Below are 16,951 nucleotides of genomic sequence, written 5' to 3'. Positions count from 1 at the left end.
ATTTAAGATCATCAGTCGGGCTCACAATGTGGCTCACTTATGCTTGCTAGCAATAGGAATTTGCCCAGTCATTGCACGCACTTGAACAAAAACATGGGTGACAATAGCTCCTTGATGCATTCTTCATACTAACACTGACCAATCAGAACTAGCTAACTAATCAATCAGCATCCTTGTCTCATTCAGTATAAGTTGTTGCTGCCTTTGAAATTTGGCATTCTTTAATCTGTTCTCGTAAGTGCAAAATGAAAGGCTTTGATGGCAGTCTTTTTTTTCCAGCAGTGTAAGTGATACTTATAAGCCAAAATGTTGATGGTTTGATGCACACTGTGACTTCAGACAGAAGTACTTGGTTTGATTTGCTAAACTTTGAACTCCATCAGAAGCAATTATTGGGATTGTTCTTTTTGTAGGAAAATTTGGGAGCATTTCATATTCCTTTCCCACAAGAATGGAAGCCTCCATGGAGCCACACTACACGAGATCAGGACACAGCTTGATAACCTGGAACTCAGCAGAGGCTGTGTACTCAACCCCCTGGCCCCTGAATTCATCCCACGAGCCATTCAAAACTTTACAGCCTTTTCCAACAGACTCCAAACATCACCAGCAAAGATTTGTTCTCAGGTAATCCATTTTTCATGTGTACTGCTTGTTGCTGGAGCAGAGATAAATAAAACAATACTGACAAGATACACCTACCAGTAAACAACATGTGCAGTGTTCTCACTGTGCTGTGCATTTTGCAGTGACAAGAAAAGCAGTTCTTTTGCTTTGCAGTAAAATGTATGTTCAGAAACAGTGAGATAGGTTGCAAGCCTATTTGAATGCGAGCTATGGTTAATCTGAAGAAATGAACTACAAAGGATAAAAATTATGAACGAGAGCCCCATCAGTCAAGCTGTATACACCCAGGCAGTGGTTCTACCTGCAGATCCACAAGAATAGCTGATTGGGTACTCTGTTTTTAAGTTGTTTTATTTTGTGACTCTTTTGAAGCACATTTTAGTTCTCTGAAATCCACATTCGATCCTTGTACTCACTCGAATTTTCCCAGCCGTAGTCTTTGGGATTTCAGTCATTGACCATAAAGTTGGGATTCCATTTTAGGAATGCTGATAATAAATTGAGTTATGTTGCACAAAGAACAACTAAAATTCATTTTGGGCCCTTTTGCTACTGTTAAAATGCAGAACTGTGCTTTGGTGTAGAATTTCCAATGATATCAATAATTAACAATTTCTTTTTTATATTAATGAAGAATATTGTTGGCTTTGTTGTTTTTCAAAGATTATCTACTTCTCCTGCATACAGATTATAGTTGTGGATATATTTGAAGGTCAAGATATTTTCATATTCTACGTCAGAATTTAATCTCATTGCCCGCAAAACTATTTGTACCTGTGAAATAATTCTCAGCAGTTGAGAATAAAAAGAACATTAACGGGTTGTGCCACAGAATATTAAGAAGCACTTTGCTACTTGTGATCTCTTAAATGGTTCTATTATGAGCAGTGGTCAGCTGTTTCCCTGAAGGTGAAGAAAGGGAGAAAAAGCAGAAGTGATGACTACCAATTGTCACTATGGACATCATAGCAACCATTTTCTGAGCAGTATTGATAGTTTTCTTGGAACAGGCTAAGTGCTTACCCTTTTTGGCTGAGGATGGCACTAAAACTCCTGAAGAAAAAATTTGATCCAACTGCTTCTAATGGTATTTTATCTGTCTCTTCAAAAACTGGAGCTTATTTCTCTGCTGCGGTCAGCATCCACCAAATTACACAATATTTAGCTGGCTGAATTGTTTAGGTGTTCTTGACTGTATACATGTGGTTGTGGGTTCTGTTTTTTGAACTGCCCTGGCACTCTTGACTTTCTCAAAATAGTGTTGTATTTGTAGGAAACTGAAATAAAATGGAAATATACAGAATAGGAGTTAGTCATTAGCTGGTAAAGTGATGCACATGATTAAAAATTTAGCTTAGTCCCAAGCTATCAGCTTTCATGTTAATGCCATCAAACATTCAGAGCAACGTATGTATTTAATACGTTTTCTCTTGCATTACATTCCCACTTAGTCTTAAACACAGATTCAGTTCTGAGGTTACACTACATAACGGTAACAGTACCGAAATTAAAATGTACACAAAATAAGTACAGAGGAATCGGTGGTCATGATGATTTATTGTATGGTGACTGCACCCTTTGTGCACCTTACTGATTTGTCACAGGTAAATCTATGATTATGAGCAGGCCTTTGCAGACAAAGGGCAGAGAGAGTCCAAGCGGAGGCAAATTGCTATGTTTGGTGAAAGATGAATCAATGGGTAGAATGTGAACCGACATGAAGAAATGAACAAAAACTGATTTCGCCGAACATCTGGAACTATGTTAAAAGCATAATTTTATCTTGCCTGGGATGGGAACTTTAAATTATTTGGATCGTAAATCATCATCTTCATCACATGATCTAGGCTGGATTACAGCCTGTAACTCACTTCCACGATCTATTAAACATATAAACAATCAAAACACTTCAATTAGATTCCATTCAGTAACTGTCAGCTAAATATTGGCAATTCGATGTATGTAAACTGTTGTAAGATGTGTGTAGGCCGATAAGTCTCATGAAGAGGTTCTGAGTCTTGTATGGTTTAACAGTAAATGTTTATTAACTACTTGTCGCTACATACATAAGTACAGTATGAGGTCTAAGCTAGGAGTTGTCTCCATGCTTGCCTCGTTTCCAGATTTTGTCTTTATAACAATTGGAGCAGAGGTAGATTGAATAAGAAATTTGATTTGGATTGGCCATTATGGAGCTTGGTCATCATCTTCAGTTTTGCTCCAATATATAATGGGAGAATCACCTTGAGGGTTGAGAAGAAAGCTCCTCCAATTCCTCCTGACTGAACCTTCCAGAGTACTAATGGCATACGACTGTGGCTGGTCATCATCCCTCTGGACAATAATGCCCTCTGTTTTAAGATCTTTAATCCAGACTCTGCTGTCCTTGTAAATGTGGCAGGTATGTGTTGCAACACCTTTTAACATGGCCAGAAGCCGCCTTCTGCCTGTAGGACTGCTCTCTTTTCAGGATGTTTTGGTAATCTTTGGCTGTCAACACTGGTGTTGATTTCTTTGGCAGGATCGCAAATTGCGCATATAGATTTATACCCATCAGTAGTTCATAAGAGATTGAGCTGCATTGTTGTGGGGTGAACCTGTAGGTTAACAATGCTGTTGAAAAGTCATTGTTCTTCTTCAGGAGAAGTTTTATGATGCAGATTCCTCTTCCTGCCTCGCTGTTCGACAGTAGGTATCTTGGGGAGCTGGTATGGTGCTTGAAGCCGTAATTGATGGCAGTTGGATAAAAATTCACTTGCAAATTGTGGTCCAGGATGCTTTTGCTTGTGAACATCTGCAATGCTGACAATATGTCCTCAGAAGCAAATAGAGACCTTGGAGAATTCATATTTCTCATCCAGTGTCAGCATTCCTGCAAGTATTCCAGGACCGCTGTAGGACTTGTGTCATGTTCTTCTACTGTCATACTGGGGACCAAAATATTCACCATATGGAAGATGACACCCACCAGACCATGCAAAATGGTCAACATCATGAATTGAAAGATTTCCGGTGCAGAGATAAATCCAAATGGTAAGCGATTGAATCAGAATCTGCCCAAGAGGATAATGAATGTGGTCAGCAATCTGGACTTTTCATCTCTTGGGAGTTGCCAAAAGATGCCATTAGCATGAGGTTTGAAAATAATGTGCTTTTAGGGAGTTTAATCAGGTTGTTGTCTCTTGAGAACATTGCTGCAGGTTTGTTGAGCTGTGTCAAGTGGATGCAGATATGGATGGACCCATTTTGTTTTGGGCCTGGGACCATCCCAGAACACCATTCGGAAGGCTCACTGACAGGGGTGATGACACCCATTTTTGTCATCTTGTCCAACTATTGTGGAGCTTGTTTCATGAGTGGAAGTGGGGTGTTTTTGTGGTGTCAGCAGGCACACAGGTTTAGCATCCTGCCTCAGTGTAACCCTGTATGTGGTTCTCAATTGTCCAAATCTGGTAAAGAGTTTCAGGAATTCTTTTTTAAGTTTGGAACCAGGCCCTTGTTGGTTGACCTTGTCAAATTTTGGTATGAGGCCTAAGTTGACACAGGCTTTTTGTGGGTGACAAAACAGGGTGTCCTGTATGGTTTCGTCTTTGTACCTGTACGTCTCCAGATTATCTTTCATTAGGAGTTCGCATGCCCTGTACAGTTGTGTTGTCAGTAGCATCATTTGTTGTGTTACCAACTATGGTTTCTTGAGGAACACTGGTTGCAGTGGCCAATTTAAGGTTTGTGAGATGACCATTAATTGAAATTCTTGCACTCCGAAGCAAAAATCTCTCAACTTTGACCTTGCCTCAGAAGCCAGGTTGTATTTCTTCATGGTGTGGTACCTAGGCTCTGTGCATCATTTTGGGATCATCTATGCATCTGATTGTTAGCTTTGCATAGATTTCTGAAGTGTCCTATGTGGTTGCAATTAAAACATTGTGTTAAGACTGCTGGACATTGATCACACGCATAGAGATTGCTTGGCTCTACAGCATTGGCATGGTCACTTGCCTTCTAGTGGTCAGTTAGGTCATTGCTTTTCTGGACTTGGAGTATCCCTGCTCCTCTGCTGTTTTACCAGTTGGACAGTGAGGAGTTGGCCTGTACCCTGGTTTGCTTTCACCCTGTGATCTATGAGATAAATGGATTTTGGATTGCCTAACAGTCTGAATGGCCTTTCCAAGAGGTTACAACTTCCTTAACAAGTAGATAATAATTCTGTCCTGATTTGCTCTGATTTCAGGTCACCGTAGTCAGAGCCATCCTATACAACTCATGAATGAAGGAGTCAACAGGTTCTCCTGACTGTTGAACAAATTAGTTATACGTTGCTCTTTCAAGGAACTTGTTACTGCTCAAAGCCTTCTTTGAGTCTTCCCTGCAATATTGAAGCATTTTCAGGTTGTGAAACCATCGATTCCTGACTTTTGCTGGGTTTTTTAAATTTCCGAATATTTATTAATTTTTTTCTCAATTGGAGCCAGCTCAGCCACCATGTGTTCAGGCACAGACATGGGACCAGGGCTGTTTGTGGCGCATTTCAAAACAGCAATTCTGACTGCTGCTGATCTAAAACCTTTTTAAAACTTGTTCTGCGCTCCCACCCCTGCTAAATCATCTGACTCTACATTCTGGATATTGAAGCTGGACTTGCACAGGATGCGGGTGGAGTCTTTTGCTCCATTGTGGAGCTTTATTTTTGCTTTCTGCTTCCAATCCTGCTTTGGAGCTTTTCTCTGGTGATATCCTTCTGCGCCTTTGCTTCCAGTGCATTTCTTCAGTTCAGAAAGCTGCTCTTTCAACCTTCCAAGCCTTAAATTTCTTCTCCAGCTTCTGGGTTATTTTGATTGCTGCTACCATCTTGTAAAATGTTGAATGTAGTTTGATCAGTCTCAGAGGTTTTTATATGGTTTAACAGTAAATGTTTATTGACTACTTATAATTGTATGCAGTATAATGTCTAAACTAGGAGCTGTCTACATGCCTGCCTTTACACAGTTCTATCTAGTACAAGTCTGCCCTCGCAACTAAGATCAAGTCTTCCTTGTATCACACCGTGGGTGGTACTGTGCGCAATCCAACATTATCATTTCCTATGCCAGCCCATTATACTACATAGATCACCCTAGTCCTCACTTAGGTTCTAAACTAACTACTTCTGGTCATGAGTTACTGTCTACCTGTGTTTGTCTATGTTTATGGATTTTGATATTGATCACCAAATAATTTGTTCCATTTAAAAGATTTTCAGACCAAATGTTTGCCAAGAGTATTGTGGTCTAAAATTTTCCTTGGGATTTAAAAACAGCTTCAAAAAGACTGAAGCCTAATATCTTGCATAGAAATTAGTACTATCACTTTTTGAAGGCTTAAGTTTGTGATGCATGTGAAAGCTCAAAATAGAGCAAGATTTTAAAAAATGTTTTGGTTTGGTCACTGATTCTTTTCATTGGAATACTAGCAACACTGGCAATATTCCTAAAGATTGCTCGCCTGTCTGACCAAACTTTGGCCTGCAGAGCTTTCAAATGCTTTATCTAACTGCCAATCATATTTTTCTCCTCTGCACTAATATGAAGGAACCACTGATGGAAAGTACATAGATGACCTTGGGCAGTACAGGCTTTTTGCACAATCTGTTGCGTTTCTATATCTCTCTTGAGGTCTTTCTAAGCTTATACCCTGCTCTAATTAAGAGTGTATATAGATCACTGACATGAAAAAGTGATAATTGATGGTAGCTCATTAAACTATTCTGAAGAATTACATTGCACTAATAAAAAGTGCAGTGGCCCTTAGGGTCACACAGATGGTTTTCATCTGATTTGTTGACAATGTGAGGAAATGTACTCAATGCCTGTTGTTCTCTGAGTGTTGTAAGTGTGTCTCTTTCCCAATGTACACAATTTAAACCCGCCAGTTCAAATAACTAGAATGATTGGCATTGCATTAGCCTCCAAAATGAAATCAAAAGTCTCATTCACTTCTACCAATAAGTTATCAAAAGCTATCCTCATTTAAACTAATAGCAATGTATCATTCAGTAACCAATAAGATGTCCAGTTTCAAATAAATCATAGAGGCTAAGCAGGTAAGGTACACCAAATGAGACAGTTGCTTCACTTTAGTTTGTACGTGGTTGATACTATGATCTGATACAATTTAAAGTTAAAAGTCAGGATAGGAGAAAGGAGAAGATTATAGTTTCATATCAATTCAATAGACAACCAATTGAAGTGAAAAGGATCTTCTCCGACCCTTGCACAATTTCAAACCCATATATTGCGATCAGGACCCATCTTCCCAACCATCCCATCCCCGACTCTTGCTGACACCCGCGCGCCCCCCACCCCGCCCCAACAGAATCATTGAGTGAGAGACAAAGGAAAGAAATCTCTATCCTAAGGTTTGCAGTGGTATGGAGTGAGAGTGAAAGTAATGACCTCAAGAAGTCTTGCTGTCAACTATCAATTCATTAACAAACCTGTGAATATTGATCCCGTTATATTATGCAAAGCTTCCAAGTGGGACGAATGCTTTTGGAAAGGGCACTTCATGCTACGGAAAAAGATAGTTTGTATCTCATGAGAAAATTTCATTCATTAGGTTAGTTCCTGATGTGTCATTGACAACACCACAAAGTGATATTGATAAAAATGAATCAAGTTGTTTCTCAACACAGTGAAGGCAGATTGTGGTGAAATGGCAAGGGAAGTAAGTGCGCTGTAAATAGCAAGAAGTCCAGCTTGATGGATTTTCACTTTGATAGATTACTTGCTGACTTTGGTGAGTGAAGACATTTGGTGCTTTGAGGGAAGAGATGCTTTTCTGGTCTCTTACAAAATAAGCAGTGGGTATAAAGAGGGATTGGGAGACCTGAGAACTGAAGTCCAGAGGTACCAATTACGTAACCACGTAGATGATTTAGAAGGGGAATTTTGAAGGTTTTCTTTCTGTGAACCAGGTGAAGGCCTGGGAAAGGATAAGTACTCTAAATTTACAGATTACCCACTTAAATTACTTTGATTTAACTGCACTTAATCATTGTATAATGACTTGTTAATTAAATAAATAAAATAAAATGAGACTGTCCTGAGATATGGCAGAGACTGTAAGTCTGGGCTGCAGAATATGTACATCTGTGGCTAGCAACACTCTCCTGAGCAAATACACCCACAGGGGATGTCTTCAACTCTCACTTCTCCAGTTCAGAATCATTGAGTGGGAGAGATTCCAACACAAAACACACAGTTCTGGACAGATTATCCCAGATACAGTCACACCCCAGAGGAAAACACAGGAAAGGGGGTGTGTGACTGATAGAGAGCCCGCAGGTTCAGAAGTGTACAGCACAAGAATTTGGCTATGTTTGAAGGTATAGATATATAAATGCAAGGAGTAAAGCAATAAAACTGTTGAAGCTGGAGCACAGATAGACACATGGTAGAATGATATCATCACTATAACCAAAACTTGCCTTAAAGGATAGCAAAAATGGTAGTTCAACATCCCTGGATGTAGCGTTTTCGTGATGTGGAGATGCTGGCGTTGGACTGGGGTAAACACACTAAGAAGCCTCACAACGCCAGGTTAAAGTCCAACAGGTTTATTTGGTAGCAAACACCACTAGCTTTCGGAGCGCTGCTCCTTCGTCAGGTGAGTGAGGAGTTCTGATCACGAACAGGGCATGTAATGGCACACACTCAATTTACAGAATACTGATTGGAATGCAAGTCATTACAGCTAATCAAGTCTTAAAGGTACAGACAATGTGAGTGGAGATAGCATTAAGCATAGGTTAAAGGGATGTGTATTGTCTCCAAACAAGACTGTAAATGAGATGTTGCAAGCCCAGGCAAGTCATGGGAGTTGCAAATAGTGTGACAGTTGAGGCCGTCCTCATGTATGCGGAACTTGGCTATCAGTCTCCGCTCAGCGACTCAGCAGCTGTAAAGACTCACATTCTAATCAGTATTCTGTAAACTGAATGTGTGCCTTTATATGCCTTGTTTGTGATCAGAATCCCCCACTCAGCTGACGAAGGAGCAGCGCTCTGAAAATTAGTGGCGTTTGCTACCAAAAAAACTTGTTGGACTTTAACCTGGTGTTGTGAGACTTCTTATAGAGTTTTCAGGCAGGATAAAGAGGAGGATAAAAAGGTGAGGATGTACTGTTATTGGTTAAAGGATGCATTACAGCTGTGAAGAAGGATGATGCTTCAAATGAGGCCATATGTTCAATCACATTCATGACTCTTCAGATACTCAAGCAGTCCATGTCCAAATGCAAAAAGACCTGGACAATACCTAGGTTTCGGCTGACAAGTGTCAAGTAACATTTGCGTCGCAAGTTTCGGGCAATGACCGTCTCTAACAAAAGAAAATCTAACTATCGCCCCTCAACATCAATAACTTTGTCATCATTGAATGCTCTATCACCAACATTCTGGAGTTATTATTAACCAGAAACTTAATAGGACTAATCGTATAAATACTGTGGTTATAAGTGCGGGTCAGAGGCTTAAGAATCCTGTGCAGTAACTCACCCCCTGACTCCCTATCATCTGTCCACCATCTACAAGGCACGAGTGAGGTGTGTGATGAAATACTCTCACCTTGCCTGGATAGATGCAGTCCCATCAACGCTCAAGAAGCTTGGCACCTTATTGGACAAAGCAGCCTGCTTGATTGGCACCACATTCGCTCCCTCCTCCACTGCAACACAGAAGATAGCATCTTCCAAATCCACAATTGCTACCACTTGCAAGGATAAGGGCAGCAGATGCACATGAATACCATTATCTGAAAGTTCTCCTTCAAGCCACTCATCCTCCTGACTTGGAAATGTATCACCATTCCTTCACTGTCATTGGGTCAAAATCCTAGAACTCCTTTCCTATCAGGCACTGTTGGTGCACCTACGCAACATGGACTGCAGCAGTTCAAGAAAGCACCTTACCACCTTCTCCAAAGGCAATTAGAATGGCAATAAATGTTGGCAAGGCAACAAAGCCCTCATTCCTTGAATGAATATTAAAAAAATGACACAATCTTTAGTCAGAGATGCTGAAAGGGTGATCCATTTCGGCCTCCATGAGGACCCCACATTATAAAGGCCAATCTTCAGCCAATTCAGCTGCTTCATGATGATATCAACAAATAGCTGATTGCATTGGATGCAGCGTGGACTATGGGCCCATTGATATTTTGACTATAGCACTGAAGACTTGTGATCCAGAAGCAGCTGTGCCTCTAGCCCAGATGTTCTAATATTGCTTAAAACAAGCACCTTCCTGACCATGTGGCAAATTGCCTAGATGTGTTCTATACACAAAAGTAAATACTGATTCAGAGACAAACCCAAATTTTGCCCCCACAGCAAAATGGTGGAAAAGTGTTGTTGACAGTGCTATCAAATGACACCTATTCAAGAATAACCTGCTCGTTGATATTCAGTTTGGGTTCTGCCAGGACTTCTCTGTTCTAGAATTCATTGCAGCCTTGGCCCAAACTGAAAGAGCTGAATTCCACATGTGAGATCAAAATGACTAACCTTGACATCAAGGCAACGTTTGGTCATGTGGCATTAAGAAGACATAGTAAAATTGAAATAAATGGGGTCGGGAGAAAATCCTGGCTAGAATTATGTTTTGTACAAAGGAAAATGTTTCATTGTTGCAGGCCAATCATTGCAGCCGCAAGACATCGCTGCAAGATCCCTCAGGTCTATGTTCTTGGCCCGACCGTTTTCAAGTGTGTTGTAATGACATCCCCTCCATCATTATGTCTGAATTGAAAATGTTTGCTAATGATTGCAGAATGTTCAGTATCACTTGTAACTCCTCAGATAATGAGGCAATTCATGCTAACTTGCAGCAAGATTTGGACAACATTCAGTTTGGGCTGATGAGTAGCAATAAACATTCATGCCAAACAAGGTCTGGAAATGATCACTTACTGTGAGAGAATCTAACCTTTTCTCCTTGATACTCATAAACATATAAAATCGGAGTTGAGGTAAACCATTCGGCCCCTCGCGTCTGCAAATCAGTAAGATGATGGCTGATCTGTTTGTGTTTTGACTTCCACATTTCCATCTACTCCGATAACCTTTGATTCCCTTGCCTAACAAGAATCTATTTACCTTCGTCTTTGTAATATTTGATGACTCTGCTTCCACCACTTTCTGTGACAGAATTCCAAAGACTCTCAACTCTGAGTGAAAAATGTTTCCTTGTGTCTGTCCTACAAGTGTGACCCCTAGTTTTAAAACAGTGCTCCCTAGTTCTGGACTCGCCCACAATAGGAAACTTGCTTTTCACATCCATTTTGTCAAGACCATTCAGGATCTTGTATTACTTCAATCAAGTAATCCTTCATTTTCCTAATCATCCAGTAGAAACAAGCCCAGTCTGTCCAACCTTGCCATGTAAGGCAGCCTACTCATTCAGTTATCAATCTTGCAAACTTCCCCTCGTGCATGCATCCTTTCTTAAGGAGACCAAAACTGCACACAGGTTTTGAGATGTAGTCTCACCAATGCTCTGAATAATTGAAGCAATCCCCTCGTAATAAAGAATAGCATTCCATTAGTCTTCTTGATTGCATGCTGTACCTGCATACTAACTTTTTGTGATTCATGCATGACAGCACCTAAATCCTCCTGGACCTCAGAATTCTGCAGTCATTCTCTGTTTAAATAATAATCTGCTTTTTTTATTCTTCCTGCCAGAATGAACAGCTTCATATTTTCCCACATTATACTCCATCTGCCAGATTTTTGCTCAATCACTTAACTTATCTTTACCCATCTGCAATGTCTGAGGGCAGGATTTTACGGCTTTGCTTGGGTGACACCAGAACTTCCTGCCAAGGTCAACAGAGATTTTCGCTGTCGGACCATCGCCCATGCTGATTCCATGGCGGGTAAGATGGTAGAGTTCCGGCCTTTATGCTTTCTTTACAACATACTTTCCTACCTGTCTTTTTGTTGTCTGCAAATTCAACTATCATACCTTCGCTCCATGGTTGGTGCATGTGCCCTGATTTCAATCTTGCGGCCCACTGAGATGAAGGGAGAACCTTTATTAGTCTAGGTTGCCTATCATTGCTGTATAGTAAAGACAGAAGCAAAATATTTGTTAATTTAATCTACAATTTCCTTGTTGATCTATCCCTTAGTCCAGTATCCCAATTCATTTCAGCTTGCTCAGCTTTCATACTCACATAGTTGCCCTTATTTAAGTTTAAAATAGTAGTCTTAGATCCATCTTCCTTCCTTTCAAACTGAGTATATAATTCAACATTCTGTGGGGCATTGCTACCTCGTAATACCTTTACAATGAAGTCATTAATTAATCATGTCACATTTCACAATACCAAGTCTAATATAACTTGCTCGCTGGTTGGTTGTTGACCACTTCTACTTAACGACTACTACTCCTTTTCCACCGAAACCATTTCTACATCCTGATCTCCTGAACTAAGGTGACCTCTAACTATTGCATCAATGCCATCCTTGATTAACAGTCCTATCCCTCCACCTTTGGCTAGCTTCTTATTCTTCTTGACTGTCACGTACCCCATAATTTTCAGGACCCAATTCTCGTCATACCACACCTTTCCACATTTTATCCCTTGGTCCATTATTTAGTTTAAAACCATCTCTACGTGTAGTTAAGGTATAGACTGTCCCAACAGTACAGCTCCCACCTCCACTTTCCCCTGTACTGGTATGAGTGACCCACAAACTGGAACTCACTTAGAGTCATAGAGGTTTACACCATGGAAACAAGCCCTTCGGCCCAACATGTCTATGCTACCCTTTTTTTTAGAACCCCAAACCTAATCCCAATTGCCCACATTTGGCCCATATCCCTCTAATTTTATGTACCAAATCTTTGAACCACATATTCATCCCTTTAATTTTATGTACCCTATGCCAATTTGCACACAGTTCAGGTAATAATTCAAGATTATAAACTTTGAGGTTCTACTTTCTTATTCAATGGACATGACCATCACTGAATACTGCACCAGTAGCATTCTGATGTTGCCATTGACCATAAACTATGGACCAGCTGTATAAACACTGACTACAGGAGCAGGTCAAAGATTTGGAATAGTGTGGTAAATAACTCATCTTCTTACTTTCCAAAGTCTGTCCACCATGAGACTTCTCATTGTATCACAAGTTGCAGCAGGCTGGTCAAGTCCTCGTTTGGGGTTGTCTCAAGATGTCTGTTTTTATCCCCCTCTCAGAGACCTTGCAGATCATTCTCTGGCTTTCAGTTAATGGGGGGAGGTGGGTGGTCACAGAGCTTGGGTCACAGCACCCAGTGAGGTTAGGCCAGGTCATCCTAGGTGTCCTGGGTGCACATATCCCCTTTCAAGATATGGCTAATGTCACCTGATGAAGGAGCAGTGCTCGGTAAAGTCGTGATTCCAAATAAATCTGTTGGACTTTAGCTTGGTGTTGTGAGACTTCTTACTGTGCCTACACCAGTCCAATGCTAGCATCTTCACATCATGGTTAATGTCAGGGAATCTGGCTGAAGCTGGGGAATACACAAATATAATATCCTTTTCTGTTCTTCTGGCTGAGTACCTCTTGATGGGTTTCAGGTCGTAACAACTCTCCCATTGTTAAAGTCCAGCACCTCTGTTCAATAAGCAAGACAGGTTTGGGCTGGTCCCTGTTGGCTTTTCACCTGTAGTAACCTTGTCTGCATTCCATCAGGCCTTTTTTCTTGCAGAAGCTGTCTAACTGTGTATTAGTTTAAAGTGTCCAGTTTTATGTTGGGCCTAGTTGCTTAGGCCACTCCCTGACCTCCCCCTCCCGCCACAGCTCTTTACCATGGCTGTTCCACCTATACACCTTTGAACACTAAGGGGCAATTTAGCATAGCCAGTCCACCTAACCTGCACATCAGTGGACTGTAGGAGGAAATCAGAGAAATCCATGAACCCAGGTTCCTGGTATTGAGAGGCAGCAGCTTTAACCACTGTGCCACCAAGACACTGGGAAATCCCCTCTGCTGTTCAACTCATGTCTGGGATCTGTGAGAACAGGCAGGTTTCTATTTAACACTTCATGAGCAATACAGCAGCAATGACTGCATAGTAATCCCTCAGTTTTAAAGAACAAAGAACAACCCAGCACGGGAAACAGGCCCTTCGGCCCAACGAGCCCGTGCCGCCGCATCCTCCTACACCTACCCTGCCCTGCGTGTATGCGAGTGGAACCCCTAACTTAGCCAGATTCAGGGGAGAATAGTGTCAATTTGGTATACCAGTCAGCCTAAGAGCGCACCTTTGGGGTGTGGGAGGAAACCGGAGCGCCCGGAGGAAACCCACGCAACCACAGGGAGAATGCACAAACTCCCACAGACACAGGCCCAAATCCATGTATCTGCACAGCTAGCAGTGCTAGTCACTGAGCTGTTGCGGCACCCGTCTACCAGTCCAGGATCAAGCACACACACCGACACAAAGTACTAGGCCACTCCCGGAACCTCCAAGAGCAGCCCACGCACGACCCACCGTGTGCATGCCCCTCGTTTGACAACAAGGTGGACCTCCACCTGTGGAATAAAAAGACAAAAACGTTAACATATAAGTCTGCATTTCTGGTGTCGTCCTGAGGCTCTGACCCTATTTAATACCCCCTACCATAACCCTCCATCCTTGTTTCGCTCATGTGTCTATCTAAGTAAACCTTAAACAAGTCCAATGTGCCTGCCTCCACCACCCTACTCGGTAGTGCGTTCCATACCCCCACGACCCTCTGCGTGAAGAACCTTCCTCTCACATCCAAATTATACTTCTCCCCCCTCACCCTTAGATCATGACCTCTCGTAATTGTACCCAGTCTAGGGAGCAGCCTATCACTATTGACTCTATCTATTCCCTTCAGTATCTTATATACCTCTATCATGTCTCCCCTTAATCTCCGTCTTTCCAAAGAGAAAAGTCCCAGTTTCTCCAACCTTTCCTTGTAACTCAGTCCTTCCATGCCAGGCAACATCCTGGTAAACCTCCTCTGCACCCTCTCCAGGGTCTCCACGTCCTTCCGGTAGTAAGGTGACCAGAACTGGACGCAGTACTCCAAATGCGGTCTAACCAACGTTCTGTACAACTGAAGCATTAGACGGCAGCTCCTGTACTCTATACCCCTTCCTATTAAGGCTAGCATTCCATAAGCTTTCCTCACAACCTTCTCCACTTGTGTCACAACCTTCATAGACTTGTGAACCTGCACTCCCAGGTCCCTCTGTATTTCTATACTCCTAATCGGTCTACCTTTTATCACGTAGCTCCTCTCTGCATTATTCCTTCCAAAATGCATCACCTCGCATTTGTCAGGATTAAATTCCATCTGCCACCTATCTGCCCAATGTACCAACCTATCTATATCCTGCTGTATCACCTGACATTCCACCTCAGTATCCGCCAATCCTGCCATCTTGGTGTCATCCGCAAACTTGCTGATCACACCACATACGCTCTCTTCCAAGTTGTTTATGTATACTAGTTTTGCTGAGTGTCAGCCCTGATTTTATTATCCAGTCTTTTCAGTAGGACCTGAACTTGACCTTTGGACTCCAATCAAAGTGCCACCTTAATACAAAGCTGCCTAGTTCCAGAATCCCTCTTCATTATCCCGCTACCGGGTTACTTGTAGATTTAGAAAGCAAACATCAATGCTGGAAATATGAAATGCACATCACTCAGCATCAGAAGGACAAGTTAACCTTCCAGATGAGACTCTTAATCTGAATGCAGTGCAACACATGCAAGGTTTTAGGAGTTGTTCATTCTGCTTCCTGGATATTCCTCCTTATATCATGGTCAGAAAAAGACAAATTTTCTCCAATTAAGACTTTCCTATCCTCAGTCATTCCTGCAGCTGTCTTATACCATTCATCACTTGAATTGGGATAAAGTCAAATGACTCGTCTATCCATAAGCATAAAGTAAGAAGGAGAAAATACTTGCATTTATGCAGTGCCTCATGGTGTTGACAAATTGCCTAGAATTCTCACAAGTAAGTACTTTTTCAGTTTTTGTTTTGTATCTTCATACACACTTTCTTTTCCTTTTGGGGAACATTGAGGAAGTGTTGGAAGGATTAGCAGACTAATTATCAACAAATTTGAACTGTGTCATTGATGCTCCTTTCATGACCAGCAAATCCTGGAGTGGGACTTGAACCCGGAGCTTCTGGCTTAGAGACATGGACGCTATCCATTGAGGCCACAAAACCCATACTTTTGCCATGCATTACCTGTCATGTTTGCTTGCTCTATCTTATTAAGTATGCCTTATTCCCTTGTCAAACAGATGTACATTTAATTTAATCATAAACCTGCATTTTTTTTTCAGTGTGATGCTAGTGTATGACTGTGAAACACACCAATCCTCTACCAACAGCTTGCATCTGTTTTTTATATTAATTAAGCAGTTCTGCCGCATATTGATAAGAAATAGATTTGAGGGTTATTGGGATGTCATTGAACTCAGAACAGCCCAGCAGAAAAGGCAAATGGATAATCATGTTCTATTAATAGAGAAATTGGTCACTGATGTGCTGTATACCTTACACCGTTGGAATGATTACATTGAAGTTTGTAGAATACCGAAACAGGCCATTTAACCTGACAGGTCTATGCTGGTGTTATGCTCCACATGAGCCTCCTCTCACCCATCTTCAATATATCAGCATATGCTTTTGTTTCTTTCTCCCTTGTGTTTATTTAGCTTCCCCTTGAATATATCTGTGCCACTGAATGATGGTATTAAAGGAAGAAAATGTTCTTTTTGTATGCTCAGTCATACAAAACAAATTATTTTTTGGGAAAATGTTAATGCGTGGTTAAGTGTCAGGAGAGTATGTAAGTTAGAGTACATAAACTTGATTTGACCTCTGCTGACAAAGAGCAAAGGACAGTTTTCTTCCAATTTGCTTCAAGCTTGCACTATATAACTGGATTGAAATAATCAACTTCTAGATTCACCTAGATTAACCTATCAACATGGAAACTATATCAAAACACATGTTCTCATTCTGAAACATACCCAAGACACACATACAAGGCTTTGGCAGTTTGCATGTAAAATTTTAACTTGGTAAAAGCCTTTACCTCAGTGATCATTGAGATAAAGTGCTGTGTGTCCACTTCACTTTTAATGCTACATGCATTTTGTAATGTGCAGAAGTTTAAAACTTTGGGAGAGTGCATGCTAGCATGTGAACAGTGATCTTCAATTAACCTGCAGCAATTGATGGTTCAATTATTTTTTTTGTTGAGTAACTCAGTGACTGATTTTAATAGGAT

General features: G+C 41.2%; 1 protein-coding gene across 2 annotated transcripts in view; it reads left to right on the top strand.

Annotated features, from left to right (window-relative positions):
• Nucleotides 1-16,951, top strand: part of LOC145354910 (ATP-dependent RNA helicase with zinc finger domain-like) — a 377,450-nt gene that overhangs the window by 238,361 nt on the left and 122,138 nt on the right. For both annotated transcript variants that reach the window (XM_080206535.1, XM_080206534.1), the window contains one exon: nt 414-627. In XM_080206535.1, coding sequence (XP_080062661.1) covers nt 414-627 — 214 coding nt within the window. The remainder of the gene's footprint in view (nt 1-413; nt 628-16,951) is intronic.

This window comes from Carcharhinus amblyrhynchos, chromosome 18 (genome assembly GCF_965287045.1).
Source record: "Carcharhinus amblyrhynchos chromosome 18, sCarAmb.v2.hapA, whole genome shotgun sequence".
NCBI lineage: Eukaryota > Metazoa > Chordata > Chondrichthyes > Carcharhiniformes > Carcharhinidae > Carcharhinus > Carcharhinus amblyrhynchos.
The sequence above is the reverse complement of the archived record's forward strand: the minus strand, read 5'-3'. Positions and strand labels throughout refer to the sequence as shown.